Consider the following 21,779-nt stretch of genomic DNA (forward strand, 5'->3'; position numbering starts at 1 on the left):
GGTCAGGTCTTGTCGGGTGACGTCAGTTTCAGCGATCCCGAGTCAGGCAAGTGGACTAGTGGACAAGTTGCTTGGGTCAGCAGATCGGCACGATAGTGCCGCTGGTGGCACGGTAATGCCACTCCTCAGAGATGTTGGTCAGAAGGCTTGATTTGGCAATGGCACGGTAGTGCTGCGGGTGGCACGGTAGTGCGGCCCGAGAAACAGTTGGCACTCCTGGTTGCACTAGCAGTGCTTCCGAGATCGTAGCAGCGGCACGGTAGTGCCGCCGGTGGCACGGTCGTGCCACACCTGGCAGTCCATCCGATTTTGTCCATTTTCATCAGAAATGCATCAGATTTTGTCCGTTTTCACCAGATTTTTCCATCATACTCTGTTTAAGACCTGAAAATATAAAAGTACCGATTTTGGTACCTAACCGTCGTGTTTTCGGTAAAAAATGCTTAAAACGGAAGTGTTTTGGGGTATAAAAATATGTATAATTTAACGTATATCAAACATCCCCACACTTGAACTTTGCTTGTCCTCAAGCAAACTTAAAATAAAATACGGAATCAAATCTGAATATTTACAAAGTAACTAATTTGTTTGGTGGTCAATTTGGTTTTCAAAAAGTCATCATCAAAGATTTATAACAAACAAGCTTTGTTAAATGTATGAAAGGATAATTATAAAGCAATAATTCAACTTTCGAATGACTTTAGCATGCGAATCCTTATATTTCTCACAATGTTCACACACACTCGGTTATTTTTCTGAATCATACATATAATGTTTATGTTAAACACTCGATGCCTAGTTAATGAATCATGCAATATCATAAGCTTGTCAAAAGATCTAATCTTCACCAATTAATATGAGAAAAACATAAATCAAGAGGTCTTTGATGGGTTGTAATGTTAGGCTAAGGTTAAGGGTATGGAACGGATTTTTGAAAGTAGCAAGAAAGGTTAATACTTGGCCAAAAACTTAGTGCTTTTTTTTTTTCTATTACTCTGAACACGTTGTTAAGCTACTTGTGTAGGCCTTCAGCGTTTATTCTTTTTTTGTGTGTCAACTCTCTATTTTTCTTCCTTGATAGTCTTTCCTTAATTTCTTTAGAGAGTTTTGGTAAGCATGTTTTTTTTTTAATTTGAAACGAAACTTCTATCTTATGGCCAAATTTTTAACGAAAATAAAGGTGAATAAGAAAAGGTTATTTTTGGGTTATTATTATTTTTTTTTTGGGTAAAGTTTAAGAAAAATATGAAAAATAGGCTCAACATGGCGAACTAATGGATAGTGTTGGGTGCGGGATATAAACAAAGAAAAAGGCTGACAAAGGGGTTATCCTAATTGCCTCTATCATTTTATGTAATTTCACATATTCATGGTTTTGAAAAGCATTCAAATGACAAGTTCTAAATTACATAAAACATCCGGCTCACTCATTTTTCCGAAAAAACAAAGAAGCATTTGACAAGAAAGCTTTTAAAGGCTCAAAAATATGCTCACGTAAACGGAAGGAATGAGTATAAATATAAAGATAAACATGCAAGTCTTTCGTTTTTGTTTTATCATTGCTTTCTAGTTATCTTTTTCAAACATGAATTTGACTTGTCGATTTTTATCAAATTTGATGCTTTCTAAAGAACACAAATTGACCATTTTTTGTTTTATTTTTCGAAAATATATACATAAATGAGAACAATTAAGGACATACATAGTTTAAAATCTTTTAAACCCCTCCCCACACTTGAACTTCACATTGTCCTCAATGTGAAAAACATACTAGTTAAGCAATTATGAAGAGCTAAACTAATAATGTGAAAAGGGAAAGATGTACTCCCTTAGAGTTGGAGTTGACTTGTTTGAGTAGAATTTTTATTCGAAGTCGTCTCAACTCTGTGTGCATTTCTTTTCAAATTTGCCAATTATGTCATTTGCTAAAATAGCCAACATTACCATTGTTCAAAATATTAGATAATTCAACCAGATCCGTTATTCAAACAAAGCAAACATACTAAAGTACTTAAAACAGACATAAAGTAAAAATATCCCAAATAAAGTACTGAATAGAAATAACATAAACATAAGTTTCTGAACTGTTTGACCCTACCTCCTCCTACTCCTCATCATCATCACCATCATGGTGGCGTGTTCTAGATGAACCCACCCCATAGGTACCTGTGTCTCCAAATGGAAACTATGGAGGGTTGCCGAAATGGCTTGGATACACACTTTCTAGCCCTCCAAAGATGTAGGAAAATCCTACATACACTTCCTCCCGCATGGTCTGCTGAGATGCCAGTATAGCTAACTCGTCGGCTCTCAGAGCGTCTTAAGTTGCCCTGATAGCATCTTGAGAAACCTGCATATTTTGGAACTGCTGGTACAACTCAGGGTAGGAAGGTATACCTGGAGACCAGTTTTGTTGGTGCTGATACTGATGCTGGTGCTCATGCTCCTCATGTTGTGGCTGATCATGTGGTGGTGGCTCGATCTCTGCCATGTTGACGTCTTCATTCTGTGGTGGTAACGGTAGTGGATCCCATATTTCCCCATTTAGACCCCTCAGTCTCGAGCCATTATCTGTATCTACTACCAAACCCATCGCTCGCAGAGACCTCATATCCACATCTCCTCCTGCGTGAACCATGTGAAGTCCGTTGACTACATCATCTGTCATAATACCCAAGTTGTATGCCAACTGAGTCACATATTCACCACCATGGATCTCACTGCTTGTGGTTCTCCCTGCGCTGTGTATAAAGAATTCCGCAATTCTAGCTGCGAGGTTGACATGTACTCCAGTCACTAATGAATATATGAAAAGAAGATCTGGAGTGGGACAGTTTCCTGCACTGTCCATGCATCCACAGATGGTGTGACTCATCACCTGACGAAGGACCCTCAAAAGCGGGTCTCGTAGTCGTGAAGCTTTAGCTTTCCTAGCTTCGTAGGGTGGTCCGACTGCCACTTGTGCCCAAAAGTTAGCCCGCTGTTGATCATTAGCAAACTTGTAGATATTAGTGAAAAGTTCTGAATCGATATCTTCGGATGAGTATATCCCCAATCTTCTTCCAAGTTTAGCAACTGACCATTTATGCCACTTTTTCCCCAACCTGAACTGTATTGTCACTCTGTTTTTGAAGTCTGGATTCTCGCTTCTTGGCTTTTCATAAGTGTATGAAGCAAAGAATTCCAATGTTAGTTCAAGATAAACAAGTCACGCAATGTTAAACAACCTTGACATCGGATGTGACATCATATTAGATAGCCTCTCTTCTTGGTTCAGGGCTGTCAGAGTATTCCAGTTGATCCTTCTTGGTTCACCAATTTGTCCCCGTCTATTCCATAATGCTTCTAGTCTGGCAATACACGGCTGTTCTCTCGCTTTGTTCTCGCTGAACTGGAGGAATCTGTGATTCATCTGCACACAGGAATACAATCAAATAAGAGCATAACATAAAAATTTCATCGCTGCCACCGGAACAGGCTGTTTTCAAGCTTCTGTTTCTGTTTCCTCAGCCGCACGGTCGTGCCACTTTGGCACTGCCGTGCCATCTCCTGATCGCTAAACAACTTGTTACCGGTAATCGATGTTGCACCACCGTGCCAAATTGGCACTGTCGTGCGACTCGGCGTCGCAGCTCTAAATCGGGGATTTGTGCTTGATTTTTAACCGTCACTGTCATGCCGTGACCGTGCGACAGAAACTTTTACCCAAAAATAGTTTATTTTACTGATTTTAACATGTATTTTTCATAATTTGACTTGTAATTAGTTAACAAACTTCGAATCAAGCATCAGAACTACCGATTTAACACTAATCACCCAAGAACTAGGGTTTATTTGACATTTATGAAGAAAACCCCAAAATTTCTTGGTTCAAGCGTCAGATCTACATCAGAAACTAAGTTTAATCCACAAAATAAGTAGGAAACATACCTTGGAGGATGATTGAAGCGAAATCTAGGCAAAAATTAGGTGATTTTCGGGTTTGGGCGACCAGGAACTCCCGTGCGGCGCATAGGGTTTCGGAAAAATGAAGTACTTTTACTGCAGATTCGTTTAAATACCTTGGGTTTTACTGTTTGGTTTTCAGGTCGCACGGTCGTGCGGATTTGGCACGGTCGTGCCATTCCGGATCGCTGGCCTGGGTCGCTCTGTGTTATCGGGCAACAAGGTAGTGCAACACTCGCACGGTGGTGCGATCCGATGACTGTCCTATTTCCGAGTTACTGATCAGTTTTGACTAAGGGTTACACTACCGTGCCGATTTGGCATGACCGTGCAACACCTGGTCCTTTTTATGTAATTTTTCCCAGTAAGAACTCCGATTTTTCACCAAAAATTTCCATTTTTGCACTATTTCATATATTATAACAATTATTCAACTTCAAAAATCTAAAAGTTATGGATTAAGGTCGTATGTACCTACGTTTAAAACTGAAAAATGAACGAATTACGAACTAAATACTAAAAACTAATATATACAAAATTACCTTTAGTGTGTGAAAACACGCTCGCTAAATTTGTCAGCGAGTCGATAGCTAGACTCATTCTCCCCACACTTGTTTTAAGTGTGCGGGATGTGGAGTTCGAGAATTTCCTCCACCGGGTCAACCGGTCCGTTGAGGTAAAGTTTTAAACGATGACCGTTGACTTTGAAACTTGCCCCGTTTGGATCCTCGATAGTTACGGCCCCGTATGGAAATATTTCTTTAACTTTGTATGGACCCATCCATCGGGATTTTAGCTTCCCGGGGAATAAACGCAGCCTTGAGTTATATAATAGGACAAGATCCCCTATTCGGAGATCCTTATGGTCTCTCAACCTCTTGTCATGAAATCTCTTGACTCGTTCCTTGTACCTGCTAGAACTTTCATAGGCATGGTTTCTTAGCTCTCAAGCTCGTGGATTTGCAGAAAACGGGCTTCACCTCCGCTTTTTAAATCCATATTTGCCGTCTTCAAGGCCAAGAATGCCCTGTGTTCAAGCTCGACAGGTAGATGACAGGCTTCCCCGTAAACCAACCTAAAGGGTGTGGTACCGATAGGTGTCTTGAATGCTGTTCTAAAAGCCCAAAGAGCGTCATCTAGCTTGTTTGACCAATCCTTGCGGTTATTATTAATGGACCGCTCAAGGATTCTTTTCAAACCCCGATTTGTGACCTCAACTTGCCCGCTCGTTTGAGATGATATGGCGTAGCCAATCTGTGATGAACTCCATAACGGGACAAGGCTCGTTCTAATTGTGCATTACAAAAATGCGTTCCTCGGTCACTGATTAGTGCTTTTGGAGCACCAAATCGGGCGAATACACTTTTTAAGAACCTCACGACTACCCTAGCATCGTTTGTAGGCAAAGCTTGAGCTTCGGCCCATTTTGAGACATAGTCTACAGCAACTAGGATGTACTTGTTACCTCGTGAGGCTGGAAATGGTCCCATGAAGTCGATACCCATATATCAAAGACTTCACAGACTTGCATTGGATGCTGAGGCATTTCATTGCGTGTGGAGATATTCGTTGCCCTTTGACAAGCATTACACGCTCTAACCCATTCATGTGTATCACGAAAAATTGTGGGCCAGTAAAATCCAGAGTCTAACACTTTCTTTACGGTGTAGTTTGCTCCATGATGACCTCCGGTTTGCCCCTCGTGACAGTGGCGCAGAATGCTAGCTGCCTCTTCTCCAAACACACATCTTCGGATCACCTGATCGGCTCCGATTCTAAACAAGTATGGTTCGTCCCAAATGTAATACTTCAAGTCTGCAAAGAACTTCCTCTTTTGCTGATATGACAATCCTTTGATAAGGATTCCACATGCGAGGTAGTTTGCAAAGTCGGCGAACCAAAGTGATTCGTTATTCATCTCGATACTTAGCAGAAATTCGTGGGGGAAATTTTCATTTATTGGTTCCCCCAACGAATCTTCTGAATTGCCATGATCAAGTCTCGAGAGATGGTCGGCTGCAACATTCAAAGCTCCCTTTTTGTCTTGGATTTCAATATCGAATTCTTGAAGTAACAAGATCCATCTGATAAGACGCGGTTTTGCATCCTATTTGCTAAAAAGGTATTTGATTGCTGCATGATTCGTATACATAGTTGTTTTGGACAACACAAGGTACGACCTGAATTTGTCAAAAGCATATACTACTGCCAAAAGCTCTTTTTCAGTAGTCGTGTAATTTTCCTGAGCATCATGTAGAGTTTTGCTGGCATAGTAAATAGGATGAAAATGCTTCTCCCTTCGTTGTCCTAAGACTACTCCTATTGTGTAATCACTAGCGTCGCACATTATCTCAAATGGCAACGCCCAGTCAGGTGCAACTAAAATAGGGGCTTCGATAAGCCTTTGTTTAAGTTGCTTGAATGCTTTCATGCATTCGTCTAAAAATACAAATGGAGCATCTTTTTCTAACAAACGGGTCATACGTCTTGCGATTTTTGAAAAGTCTTTTATGAATCACCTATAGAACCCTGCATGACCCAGGAAACTTCTAATCGCTCTGACCGAGGTTGGGGGGAGGAAGTTTAGAAATGATGTCCACTTTTGCTGGATCAACTTCCAACCCGGCTTCAGAGATTTTTTGTCTGAGAACTACCCCTTCCTTCACCATGAAGTGGCATTTCTCCCAATTAAGCACAAGATTAGTTTCCTCACATCTCATTAACATTCTTTTCAGATTTCCAAGAAATTGATCGAAAGAACTCCCGAAAACAGAGAAATCATCCATGAATACTTCCATGGAGTCTTCAATCATGTCATGGAAAATAGCTACCATGCAGCGCTGAAATGTGGCTGGTGCATTACATAGCCCAAAAGGCATACGCCGATAGGCGAATGTGCCGAAAGGACATGTGAAAGTAGTCTTCTCCTGGTCTTCGGGAGCAATAGGAATTTGAAAATATCCAGAGAATCCATCCAGAAAATAGAAAAATGACTTCCCCGACAAACGTTCCAACATCTGGTCGATGAATGGAAGCGGGAAGTGGTCCTTACGGGTGGCATTGTTGAGTTTGCGATAATCGATGCAAACTCTCCATCCAGTGATGGTACGGGTAGGAATAAGTTCATTCCTATCGTTTGGAACTACAGTAACACCACCTTTCTTGGGTACTACTTGCACTGGACTTACCCAAACAGAATCAGATATAGGATAAATCAACCTTGCATCTAACAATTTAATTACTTCTTTCTTCACCACGTCTTGCATGTTAGGATTCAATCGCCTTTGATGGTGTGCACTAGGCTTGTAATTGTCTTCCATGAGAATCTTATGCGTACAAAAAGAAGGATTAATGCCTTTGATATCCATAATTTTCCACGCTATGGCCTTTTTATGGAGCGTTAGAACTTCGAGAAGTTGTCTCTTTTCTTCTTTTTCTAAAGATGCTGAAATGATGACTAGTAAGCGACACTCCTCGTCTAGAAATGCATATTCGAGATGCGGTGGGAGTTCTTTTAACTCTAACGACGGTGGGTCTTCAACCGATGGTTTGGGTTTTTCTTCAACTTCACGGTCAATCTCCACAAATTGATCTGGACTTTGGGAACCATCTTCATCGATTTGGCAGACTGGCTGCTCCTGTGAAATGTCGTCTTGGTTCTCACACAAAAGAGGAGTGTCCATATCAATTTCTTCTATTGTGCCTTTGAAATGAGAGCTTACACAAGTATCGACAATGTCGACATAGTAAAGCATGTCATCGTGACTTTGCGGATGCTGCATTGATCTTTTAATATCAAAAGTCACGTGCTCGTCATTTACTCGGAGTGTGATTTGGCCAACTGCCACATCAACGATCGTTCTCGCAGTATTGAGGAACGGGCGTCCAAGTATTAATGGCACTTTTGAGTCTTCGTCCATGTCTAAAATAACAAAATCCACGGGAAAAACAAATTTATCGATTTTAACAACCATGTTTTCAACGAACCCACGCGGATATTTGATCGAACGATCTGCAAGTCGAATGCTCATTCTAGTGGGTGAAGGTTCACCCAGATCTAATTTAGCAAAGACCTTATACGGCATAAGGTTTATGCTAGCTCCTAAATCGGCTAATGCGTGACTGACAGACATGCTGCCAATGAGACAGGGAAGAGTAAAACTGCCCGGATCTCCCATCTTTTCAGGTAGACGGATTTGGAGAAGGGCTGAACAGTTTTCATTCATCAACACACAAGACAAGCTTTCGAGTTTCTGTTTGTTTATGAGGATGTCTTTTAAGAACCTTGCGTATTTAGGCATTTGAGCCAACGCCTCAACAAATGGTATGTTTATGTGTAATTGTTTAAACATTTCTAAAAACTTACCATGTTGTTCATTGTTCTTCTGCTTCTTCAATCTGCTTGGATATGGGACAAGAGGAATGAAATCTTTAACTGGCTCCTGAAACTGTGCTGTACTTGCTGGGACTCGCCTAGCTTGCACCTCGTCTGAAGCATCAGTTTGGACCGTATCAGTGATCGGTGGTGAGTCCGATTTGTCAGGTCCCGTGGCTTTACCACTCCTCGTCATTACTGCATTAACGTGCCCTCTCGGGTTTGGTTCTGTGTTACCTGGAAGACTACCTTGTGGTCTTTCAGACAACATTTTGGCCAATTGGCCGACTTGATTCTCAATGGTTTGAATTGAAGCCTTTTGGCTCCGCATTTCGCCTTCTTGAGCCATGAAACGCTCCTCATGCTGCTTGTATCGCTTCTCAGACATTTGATTGGCATTGTTGGAGTTGTTTAACAGCTGCGCCATCATCTCGTCTAGTTTTGAGTTGGTTTGAGAGGTTTGAGGCTGGGAAGTGCTTCCTGAACCTAAATTATTGTAACGTGGTTGAAAAGTTTGCTCTGATGGCTGAAAAGATTGTCCATGGGGCTGAAAGGATTGCCCCTGAGACTGTTGTGGTGCGGGAGCGCGTTGAGTATATCCGAGTGGGTTTTGGTTATTGGAATTATCTTTCCACCCAAAGTTTGGATGATTCCTCCAACCAGGATTGTACGTGTTGCTATAGGGGTTATTTTGGGGCCTAATTTGATTGCCCAAATAGTCCACCTCTTCATGGCCTGTAAACATAACACCCTGCTCACATGTACCTGGCTCGTGTGACACTCCACACAGCTCACGTGATGATTGTACCTGCGAAACATTCTGAGCTTGATCAAATTTTGCTGCCAAAGCTCCAATCTGTGCTGCTAGAGCCGTATATGTATCCACTTGATGAACTCCAGGAATAAATGATGCTTTGTTTCGCACTCCGACAAGAACTTGACTTCAGGGTGGCTTTCTCTATGATTGCATAGGCTTCATTGGGTGTTTTTGTTCCAAGATCTCCTCCTGCATATACATCTAAACGTTCTTGTGAGTCGTAGTTGAGTCCTTGGTAGAATTTCAACACAAGTTGCCTTTTGGACAACCCATGATGTGGAACACCGATCAAAAGATCTTTGAACCTCTCCCAAGCTGCGTGTAGAGATTCTCCTTCGTCCTGTTTGAATGTCATGATACGGTTCTTTAGCTTAGCTGTCTTTTCCGGAGGGAAGTATTTTTGCATAAAAAGATCTGCCATCTCGTTCCAAGTCGTGATGGACCCTGCTGGAAGTGACAAAAGCCAAGATCGGGATTTGTCTCGCAAAGAGAATGGAAAGAGCCGCAAACGGATTGCGTCTTCAGAAACGTCAATAATTTTGAAAGTCGAGCACACTTCGAGAAATGATGCGATGTGCCGACCTGGATCTTCGTGATCCTTCCCATCAAACTGCACAGAATTTTGCAACATGTTAATAATACTAGATTTAATTTCAAAACTTGGTGCTGCTATAGTAGGTCGGGCAATGCTCGGTAGCAAGCCCTCTCCTCCTGGACGGCCGGTCTCATTCAGAGGCTGGTCGTCTTCTGCCATAATGATTCCTGTGTCGTCCTCTGAACTCTTGCTATCAGAAAGAATCACTGGTTCGTCGATTGCGGCCGCAATCCTTTGTGCAACAACAAGTGATCTCTCACGAAGCCGCCTACTTCTTCTTAAGTTATTTTCTGGTTCGTTGGCTAGCTCAGCGTTAATGGGTGCCGGGGACGTGGACATTAGCCTGTACATAAAAAGGAACGCATTATACAGAAAAAAGAACATAACATATATATATGAAATAAATAATAATAACAATACCAAAATCTAATATACAAATATACACAGATTATTAAACAAATTTAAACAAATATTTACTGGTTTGTTTACATATTTACATCCGAGAGCTGTTTTTATATATATATATATATATATCAGAAAATCTGATATATCTCATAAAATTCTGATAAGATCTGATGAAATTTTCGTTCCATCTGAATTCCTGATAAATCCATCAGAAATACCGTAAATTCATCAGAATTGAAAACTATTGTTTTTAGAACATCTAATGGGTTTATCAGAATCCATCAGAAAATCAGATAAATTCATTGGAATTTATCAGATCTGATGGTTTTATCAGAAAGTTATATTTTATTCTTATGAAGTAAATAAATAAACAAATGAGTACAATAATTAAATGAATGATCAGAAATTTAAACGGACAGAAATAAATAAATAAATAAATAAATAAAATAACTGAACATTAATAAATAAAACACTGAATTAGAAATACTGAACTAAAATAAATAAATGAATGAAGTACAAAAATGAAATTACTGAAATTAAAATACTGAATTAAATACTTGCCAGTACACGGTTCGATTCCGAACACATAACTGAATTAAGTAAATAAATAAATAAATAAATAAATAAAATGTTAGTTGAACAATAAATAAAAAGTTAGTAAGTTAGTGAGTTAGTAAAGTTAGTTGGTTAGTGGTTAGTAAAACAGAAAAGAAAAGTTAGTCAAAAGTTAGTAAATTACAAGTTAGTAAATTAAAGAAAACAAAAGTTAGTTAAACAGTTAGGTAAAAGAAAATGAATAAATACAAAGATTTACAGATATTAACAGTTACTGACAGTTTGTACACTGGTAGAATAATGACTCGGATTGTTCCATTAATTTCTCCGTTTATTCCCCGTCAGCGGCGCCAAAAACTTGACGTACATGCGAACACACATATTTATTTACAATATCTTCACATGCGACGAAGTGCGTTTTATATTTATAAAATGGTTTATACCTTAACATTAAAACACACACAACAAAGGACAAGTGTATCCCGTCATACATGCAGCAAAGTATTGGTAAGAGCCAGATATCGATCCATGGAACACGGGCGTTATAATGTACTAAATCTTTGTCATTAGATTACCAGATATAAAGAAAGGTGAATGATTGTTTAACTAAGTTATCTAAATTATCACTATAACATAAATATACTATTATCTTGTTTCACAAACAACCTAAACATGTTATCTATCAGATATGTCACAAAAGCACTTAATCAATTTTCCAATTTCGAAACAGCTAGTTACCGGGTCTGGATTTCTAGAATTATGATTCTTCGGAAAGTTAATGCGATGGTCACACGTTAACCACCTAAAATCATTCATTAGCGAGCTATTGATATTCATTCATGCGAACCTTTAAAGATAGGTTATTTACCGGGTCTCGATTCCTAACCTCACTTATCAAAGAAAGTAATACTGATGGTCACAATACAGCCACGAGGATAAGCAATTATGTAGATCATATAACAAACAATTTCACCTTTACATGTCTTAAACACAAATCTACCATGTCAGCAATTTCAGACCAAAACTACTAAACAAGGATCATAAACCGCATCTAAGAACATGCAATCAACACCATATAATTCATTAGAACCCTTACGTGTAAGAAAGTATTCCTAATCACAATAAGATATATCTTGTATAAAACCAATACCCTGGTCTGGTTTCATGGTGTAAACAAAGTCTACAAATAAGTGATTAATCAAGAAATAGTTAACATCCTACTAACCACAGATTCATTATCCAAGATAATCAAACATAATCAGGAACTCAATATCAATGAAACGTTCATTATATAATCATGAAGATTCGAACATGAAAAAGTACTAAAGTTTCATACAAACAAGATTACAACATAAATTTCATTCAAGAAACAAGTTTATAACTACTATTAAATAAACTACATTAAACATAAACTAACATCAGCTCAATACTTGCAAAATGATCAGAATACATGTTTAAAAACAAGGAATCGAACCATAAATAAGCAAGGAATTGATGGGTTGGATCGGTTATGCTTCCACTCGATCTTCAAGCTTCAAATGGGTCTGATCAGGACTGCTTCGGAACCCAGAAATCGCCCAGAAACATGGAGAAAAAACCCAACCCATAAACTAGTAGCGAATGCTGCTATTTATAGTCGATTTCAAGATTGGCACGGCCGTGCGGATTTGGCACGGTCGTGCGGTCAGATCTTGTCAGGTGACGTCAGTTTCAGCGATCCCGAGTCAGCCAAGTAGACTAGTGGACAAGTCGCTTGGGTCAGCAGATCGGCACGGTAGTGCCGTTGGTGGCACGGTAGTGCCACTCCTCAAAGATGTTGGTCAGAAGGCTTGATTTGGCAATGGCACGGTAGTGCTGCGGGTGGCACGGTAATGCGGCCCGAGAAACAGTTGGCACTCTTGGTTGCACTAGCAGTGCTTCCGAGATCGTAGCAGCGGCATGGTAGTGCCGCCGGTGGCACGGTCGTGCCACACCTGGCACTCCATCAGATTTTGTCCATTTTCAGCAGAAATGCATCAGATTTTGTCCGTTTTCACCAGATTTTTCCATCATACTCTGTTTAAGACCTGAAAATATAAAAGTACCGATTTTGGTACCTAACCGTCGTGTTTTCGGTCAAAAATGCTTAAAACGGAAGTGTTTTGGGGTATACAAATATGTATAAGTTAACGTATATCAAACATCCCCACACTTGAACTTTGCTTGTCCTCAAGCAAACTTAAAATAAAATACGGAATCAAATCTGAATATTTACAAAGTTACTAATTTGTTTGGTTGTCAATTTGGTTTTCAAAAAGTTATCATCAAAGATTTAAAACAAACAAGCTTTGTTAAATGTATGAAAGGATAATTATAAAGCAATAATTCAACTTTCGAATGACTTTAGCATGCGAATCCTTATATTTCTCACAATGTTCACACACACTCGGTTATTTTTCTGAATCATACATATAATGTGTATGTTAAACACTCGATGCCTAGTTAATGAATCATGCAACATCATAAGCTTGTCAAAAGATCTAATCTTCACCAATTAATATGAGAAAAAACATAAATCAAGAGGTCGTTGATGGGTTGTAATGTTAGGCTAAGGTTAAGGGTATGGAACGGATTTTTGAAAGTAGCAAGAAAGGTTAAAACTTGGCCAAAAACTTATTGCTTTTTTTTCTATTACTCTGAACACGTTGCTAAGCTACTTGTGTAGGCCTTCAGAGTTTATTCTTTTTTTGTGTGTCAACTCTCTATTTTTCTTCCTTGATAGTCTTTCCTTAATTTCTTTAAAGAGTTTTGGTAAACGGTTTTTTTTTTAATTTGAAACGAAACTTCTATCTTATGGCCAAATTTTTAACGAAAATAAAGGTGAATAAGAAAAGGTTATTTTTGGGTTTTTAATTTTTTTTTTGGGTAAAGTTTAAGAAAAATACGGAAAATAGGCTCAACATGGCGAACTAATGGATAGTGTTGGGTGCGGGATATAAACAAAGAAAAAGGCTGACAAAGGGGTTATCCTAATTGCCTCTATCATTTCTATGTAATTTCACATATTCATGGTTTTGAAAAGCATTCAAATGACAAGTTCTAAATTACATAAAACATCCGGCTCACTCATTTTTCCGAAAAAACAAAGAAGCATTTGACAAGAAAGCTTTTAAAGGCTCAAAAATATGCTCACGTAAACGGAAGGAATGTGTATAAATATAAAGATAAACATGCAAGTCTTTCGTTTTTGTTTTATCATTGCTTTCTAGTTATCTTTTTCAAACATGAATTTGACTTGTCGATTTTTATCAAATTTGATGCTTCCTAAATGTAAGACCCAATTTAAAAATCTGATTTAATAACATAAAACCTTGCCTTTCATACCAAAATTTGGAGTTTACAAAGAAAATCACAAGATTTGAAAACCATAATTACACATAATATTCACGATAGTATTCCACAAAACCATATTCACAATGGAACCTACAACTGTTATATAGTTTTAAAACAAAAGATCAAGTGCGGAAGCGTTTGCTTGAGTGTTCGGTTCAATTACAAATGCTTGATCATCACCCTTCTACGAGAAAACCTGAAAAACTGAACATTTTTAGACCAATGTTAGTATTATGGTCTTGGGACGATAATATAATCAAAACGGTGTTTGAAAACCAATTAACGCAACCAAGAAAATGAAAATCAGCTTTTAGAACTGGGGGCTACCGTAACTTACGGTAGCCACCGTAAGTTACGGTGGCATCTGGAAATTTTATTTTCTGCCGTAAGGCAGAAGAATCCCACCGTAGCAATTCATATGCTACCGTAAGTTACGGTATCACCGTAACTTACGGTAGTCTCTGCACATGTTTTCTTGCTTTGCGATTTTAGTCATTCTAGTTCCGTTTTGCATGGAATTAACCTTGAAAATGTTTATCACCTACCCAAGGTTAATTACCCATGTTCGGAGTTATTACTCGCTATCATATTTCGCTTTCCCATGAGGGATCGCTTACGTAATCATCTTCATGTTTGAATTCAAGACTTCGTGTTTGTCAACTATACTACTTGACATATTTACCATTTCATGACCTTAACTCCTGTACTAGGAGTTAAACTTCGCAACAAAATTTAGCGTGTTCAACATACGGCTTACACAACAATCATAACCATGCCTTATGTAATGTTGTTAAACTTCATGTTTACTACGAAACTTGTTTTGACCCGTTTGGTACTGAATTAAGCACCTTACGGACATTCGAACCCCATGTTTATCACTTGCTTAAGACTATAATCGAATTCATGACATAAAGGTAACTCTCGATTATCATGTATGAATAATGTCATGAGACTAACCATAAACATAATGTAATGAAACGATAAATTTCATACCTTTAGAGCACGCCTTTTCCCCATGAATTCCCTCCGGCTTGTCCGCTTGATGATCCGGACTCTTTGCCTAGAAAATTCAGTTTTTAACTTGTTTAGAATTCTTTTCATGACCATAATCACATCATTTATGAGACATGATCAAAATCTGCGTTTCCATCGAATTTAGCATAAAAACCCTCACTTAGGCATTTCAACAAACACCTAATGGGTCAGATTTTCTACAATCATTACCAAGTTCATGACTTGCAATTTAACATCCAATTTCACTCTAAATTAGTAAATTTTACATACATCTTGACATCAATATTTCTGAATTTACTTTATCAATTCAGATTTTGCTAGATTAAGAGTCATAATTCTAGTATTCGCCAAGTTTCCTTCAAGTTCATTTGTCTCCTACATGAAAACCCCAAACCTTATAATCATGACGCAAGGTTTTGACAAGGAATCACCTAGGGTTTAACTCTAGACATCATGTTACTTCAAGATTCATACATGCATAACATATCTAGGCTAAATTTCAGTTTCTCCTTTCTAACCTAAGATTCAAGATGGAACAAAATCCCAAAATTTTACATACCTTTATGATCCTTACTACAAGGGGATCACTAATTTGTATTCAAGACTTGATTTAGGGCAGATTTGAAGCTCCAATTTAGTGATTTGATATGGAACTAGGGTTGAAGACACTCCCTTGGTCGCCCCCTGTTCTTTGTTCGACCAGACCCCCAAATTTTGGGGTGTTTGGTTTGGTTTTGTTACTATTAGTAACCCATGTTTCAATTTTGACAAGTTTAGACCCTCAATTTTGTTTTATTCTTAAGTTTATGTGTTTTAACCCTATTGTGAATTATTTCAAGACTTGAATTTAACTAGGTTAAGTTCCTAGTTTGTAAATTCTTGTTTATTAACTCTCTGAATTTTCTAATATAAGGATTTATATTTTCGGGGTGTTACAAGTCCACCCCCCTTAAAAAGGGTTTCGTCCCCGAAACCGAATTACGTACCAAATAATGTAGGGTCGAGACGTCGCATCTCCTCTTCGGACTCCCACGTAGTGTCTGACCCTTTTATGTGCTCCCATTTGACCTTGACTTGATTTATCACCTTGTTCCTCAAACTTTTCTCTTTACGATCTAAAATCGCAATCGGTTTTACTGCATAGTTGAGGCTGTTATCCACCTCGATATCATCGTAGTGGATATGAGCAGTTTCGTCGGCCAAACATTTTCGGAGATGTGACACGTGGAATGTGTTATGAATCCCAATCAACTCTTCGGGTAATTCAAGACGATATGCTACTTTACCAACCCGTTCAGTGATTTTAAATGGCCCAATAAATCTTGGGCTTAGTTTTCCCCTTTTTCTGAATCTAATAATACCCTTCCATGGGGAAACTTTTAGCATAACCATGTCGCCAACCTGAAATTCAATTGGCCTGTTTCTTTTATCCGCATATACCTTTTGCCGGTCTTGAGCCGCTTTCAAGTGTGCCCGAACTATGTCGATTTTCTCATTCGTAGTTCGGATTATATCGGTAGGTGCTAGCCCTCGTGGACCCACTTCTCCCCAACATACCGGAGTTCGACATTTTCTGCCATATAACAGTTCATACGGGGCCATCTTAATACTCGCGTGATAGCTATTGTTATATGCAAATTCGACCAAGGGTAGATGGACATCCCAACTACCTCCGAAGTCAATAATGCAAGCCCGTAGCATGTCTCCCAACGTTTATATTGTTCTTTCACTCTGCCCATCCGTTTGTGGATGGTAAGCAGTGCTAAGGAACAATTTAGTTCCCATTTGTTCTTGGAATTCACGCCAAAATTTCGAAGTAAACCGAGTATCTCTGTCTGACACAATGGATATCGGTACCCCATGCCGTGCTATGATTTCATTGGTGTACACTTCCGACATCTTCTCAGATGTATAGGTCTCACGAATTGGTAAGAAGTGAGCGCTTTTCGTCAATCTATCTACAACTACCCATATAGCATCAAACCCGCGGTTAGTTTTGGGTAATTTGGTCAACAAATCCATGGTGATTTGTTCCCATTTCCAAACGGGGATTTCCAACGGTTGGAGTTTACCGTATGGCTTTTGGTGTTCCGCCTTGACTTGTAGACATGTCAAACACTTTTCCACATATCTCGCGGTGTCTCGTTTCATTCCGGGCCACCAATAGTTTTGTTTCAAGTCATTATACATCTTGGTCGCTCCCGGATGAATGGAATAACGGGATTTGTGTGCTTCATCAAGTAGAAGCTTTTTAACCCCACATGTGTTAGGGACCCAGATTCTATTGAAACGAGTCTTCAGGCCGTGACTGCCTATCTCAAGGTCTTTAACTTGGCCGATAATTCTTTCCTTTTTCCAATTTTCCGTCTTTACAGCTTCATCCTGTGCTTCTCGAATTCGTTCTAGTAAGCTCGAAGTCACAATGAGTTGCATTGATCGTACCCGTATCGGGGTATAATCTACTTTGCGACTCAGCGCATCAGCCACTACATTGGCCTTCCCAGGGTGGTAATGTATTTCACAATCGAAATCTTTGACCGTTTCCAACCACCGCCTTTGTCTCATGTTTAATTCCTTCTGATCGAAGAAATATTTCAAGCTTTTATGGTCGGTAAAGATTGTAAATTTTACCCCGTACAAGTAATGCCTCCATATCTTTAAGGCAAACACCACCGCCGCCAATTCCAAATCGTGAACCGGGTATTTCTTTTCATGAACCTTCAATTGCCTCGAGGCATAGGCGATGACCTTACCTCGTTGCATCAAAACACACCCGAGCCCCAAATGGGAAGCATCCGAGTAAACCACCATGTCATCAGTCCCTTCCGGTAATGTTAACACCGGAGCGTGGGTCAACCTTTCTTTGAGCGTTTGGAAGGCTTCCTCTTTCTTAACGCCCCATACAAACTTTTCCTCCTTGCGAGTCAATTTGGTCAATGGCAAGGCAATTTTGGAGAAATCCTGTATGAATCTCTGATAATATCCCGCAAGCCCTAAAAAGCTTCGGATTTCCGAGGGGTTTCTTGGAGGGTTCCATTTTGACACCGCTTCTACCTTGGACAGATCCACTAGTACTCCATCGGTACTAATGATATGTCCAAGAAATTGCATCACTCTTAGCCAGAAAGCGCACTTAGAGAATTTTGCATATAACTTTTCTCGTCTGAGTGTCTCCAATATTTCTTGCAGATGACACACGTGCTCAGCTTCATTCTTCGAGTACACTAATATGTCATCGATGAATACAATTACTGATTTATCTAGCATAGGTTTGCAAACCCGGTTCATGAGGTCCATGAAAGCCGCGGGTGCATTGGTCAACCCGAAGGGCATTACAAGGAATTCATAATGCCCGTACCGTGTACGAAAGGCCGTCTTCGGTACGTCTTCCACCTTGACTTTCAATTGGTGATAACCAGATCGGAGATCAATTTTGGAGAACCAACTTGCTCCTTGTAGTTGGTCAAACAAATCATCAATTCTTGGGAGTGGGTATCGATTCTTCACCGTGAGTTTGTTTAACTCTCGGTAATCAATACACATGCGCATGCTGCCATCTTTCTTTTTCACGAATAGGACTGGTGCGCCCCACGGAGACACACTCGGTCGGATAAACCCCTTGTCAAGAAATTCCTGAATTTGAGACATCAATTCTTGTAACTCCGATGGCGCAAGTCGATATGGCGCCTTGGCCACGGGTTTTGCGCCCGGAATCAACTCGATCCCGAACTCTACTTCCCATTCTGGTGGTATCCCCGGTAGTTCTTCCGGGAACACATCTTCATAATCCCGCACCACCGGTACATCCCCAATTTTGAGGGGCTCTTTTTCCGTTTCGCTTGCGTATACCATAAAAGCCTTGCATCCATGTTTCATGAGTTTATGGGCTTCTAGCATTGTGCATATCACCGGGTTACCTCCTTTTTCACCATATATCGTAACTTGTTTTCCGCTAGGAGACGTTAGTTTTATTTCCTTTCAGAAACAAACCACTTTCGCGTGGTAACGGGATAACCAATCCATTCCCACTATCACTTGGAATTCTCCCATCGACATCGGAATCAAGTCTATTGCGTATTCCTCGTCATCAATGTTCATTTTACAGTTTTCACATACATCGCAAACAATAAAGCTTTTGTTATTACCTATCTCTACTTCTAAAGGCATAGGTGATTTTGTTAGAACAAATGAAGGGTGCCAAATAAACCCATACGAAACAAAGGATTTATTCGCACCAGTATCAAATAACACACGTGCGGGAATTGAGTTTACAGTGAATATAGCTGAGACCACGTCAGGTTCGACCTTTGCTTCAGCAACGGTCAATTGGAAAGATCTTGCTTTTGCTTTCGAGGCTTCACCTTTCGAGTCTTGCCCTTCTTTCTTTCCAACCAGTTCCGGGCATTCCGATCTTTTGTGACCCGTTCGGTAACAGTTGTAACAAACAGTCACTTTCTCCGGGCATGATATAGCCATGTGTCCCGTTTTTCGACATATGGGACAAGGCTTATCTTTGAAGCGACATTCACCCTTATGATTCTTCCCACAAATTTTGCAACTTGGTGTACTACCTTTTGCGTCTGATTTCTTCGTTGTTTCATTCGTTCTTGCTTTCTTGGTAGGGCTTGGATTCACATCTTGTGCCCTTCGTTCACCCCGTTCTATACTCTTTTTCAGTTCGATCTCCCTTTCCCGAGCAGCATTGACAATCTCAGTAAGGGTCTCGTACTTTGAAGGGGTTATGAACTCTCTATACTCTGCGCTTAGCATGTTATGGTAGTAATAGACCTTTTGCTCTTCATTCGTTATCAAATCATCGCAGAACTTCATCTTGTCCATAAACATCCCCGTGATCTTGTCTATGGATTCACCTTTGTGTCTGAGTTGCATGAACTCTTCCTTGATCTTGTTTATGACCGCCTTGGGACAATGGTGTTTAAGAAACGGCGTCTTAAACTCCTCCCATGTCATGGCCTTAGCCGCTTCACTTCCAATCTCCTTCTTTTTGTTATCCCACCAGTCTTTCGCTTGACCTCTTAATTGACCCGTACCATAGGCTACGTAGTCATTTTCATCACAATGAGTTCTCTCGAATACTCCTTCGATATCGCTTAGCCATCGTTGGCACACAATTGGATCAACCTCCCCATTATATATGGGTGGTTTACAAGCCATGAATTCCTTGTATGAACAAGGCTTTCGTCCTCCAGATTTTTCCTTTGCTAGATTCGAATTATCCTCTAGCTTCTTGATTCTCTCGTCTACTATTGATAAAACCGTGTTTTGAATTTTATCAATGATGTTCGACAAACTGTTTTCGATCGCCTTTCCAACCTCTTCGGCAATCACTATCCTCATTTGTTCGGTGACTCTTGGCACCGCATCATCATCACCTCCGTCCGCCATCTTTAATACTGAAATGTTTACATATATTGTTAAACATTCCATTTGTAACACATGTTTTACTTGTTTTGATTTAATCAAGTTCATGACTTGACTCAATCATTCTTGTTTCATGCCTTTCTTGTGTTTCAGTAGTTTACACACTCTTGATTCTATCGTCCTTGTTTCATGCTTTTCTTGTGTTTGAGTGTGTTTACACACTCTTTTCCATGCATATTTGTTCGTGATTTATTTCTATTTTATCAAAATTTACTTACACAATAATTCTTACCGGGTACTTGATCAAGCTTGAACCGAACACTTATTGACAACCTTGAGCTCTGATTACCAACTTGTAAGACACAGTTTAAAAATCTGATTTAATAACATAAAACCTTACCTTTCATACCAAAATTTGGAGTTTACAAAGAAAATCACAAGATTTGAAAACCATAATTACACATAATATTCACGATAGTATTCCACAAAACCATATTCACAATGGAACCTACAACTGTTATATAGTTTTAAAACAAAAGATCAAGTGCGGAAGCGTTCGCTTGAGTGTTCGGTTCAATTACAAATGCTTGATCATCACCCTTCTACGAGAAAACTTGAAAAACTGAACATTTTTAGACCAATGTTAGTATTATGGTCTTGGGACGATAATATAATCAAAACGGTGTTTGAAAACCAATTAACGCAACCAAGAAAATGAAAATCAGCTTTTAGAACTGGGGGCTACCGTAACTTACGGTAGCCACCGTAAGTTACGGTGGCATCTGGAAATTTTATTTTCTGCCGTAAGGCAGAAGAATCCCACCGTAGCAATTCATATGCTACCGTAAGTTACGGTATCACCGTAACTTACGGTAGTCTCTGCACATGTTTTCTTGCTTTGCGATTTTAGTCATTCTAGTTCCGTTTTGCAGGGAATTAACCTTGAACATGTTTATCACCTACCCAAGGTTAATTACCCATGTTTGGAGTTATTACTCGCTATCATATTTCGCTTTCCCATGAGGGATCGCTTACGTAATCATCTTCATGTTTGAATTCAAGACTTCGTGTTTGTCAACTATACTACTTGACATATTTACCATTTCATGACCTTAACTCTTGTACTAGGAGTTAAACTTCGCAACAAAATTTAGCGTGTTCAACATACGGCTTACACAACAATCATAACCATGCCTTATGTAATGTTTTTAAACTTCATGTTTACTACGAAACTTGTTTTGACCCGTTTGGTACTGAATTAAGCACCTTACGGACATTCGAACCCCATGTTTATCACTTGCTTAAGACTATAATCGAAT

The 21,779-nt window shown here is 39.4% G+C and overlaps 1 protein-coding gene across 1 annotated transcript; it reads right to left on the reverse strand.

Moving 5' to 3' along the window:
* Positions 1-6,494: 6,494 nt before the first annotated feature.
* Positions 6,495-8,747, reverse strand: LOC118485600. Its single transcript, XM_035981901.1, has 2 exons — positions 7,756-8,747; positions 6,495-7,662 (listed from the first exon to the last, which is right to left on the reverse strand). The coding sequence occupies exons 1-2, from the start codon at positions 8,745-8,747 to the stop codon at positions 6,495-6,497; spliced, it is 2,160 nt and encodes a 719-aa protein (XP_035837794.1).
* Between the last annotated feature and the right edge of the window lie 13,032 nt (positions 8,748-21,779).

Source organism: Helianthus annuus, chromosome 2, assembly GCF_002127325.2.
Source record: "Helianthus annuus cultivar XRQ/B chromosome 2, HanXRQr2.0-SUNRISE, whole genome shotgun sequence".
Taxonomy (NCBI): Eukaryota; Viridiplantae; Streptophyta; class Magnoliopsida; order Asterales; family Asteraceae; genus Helianthus; species Helianthus annuus.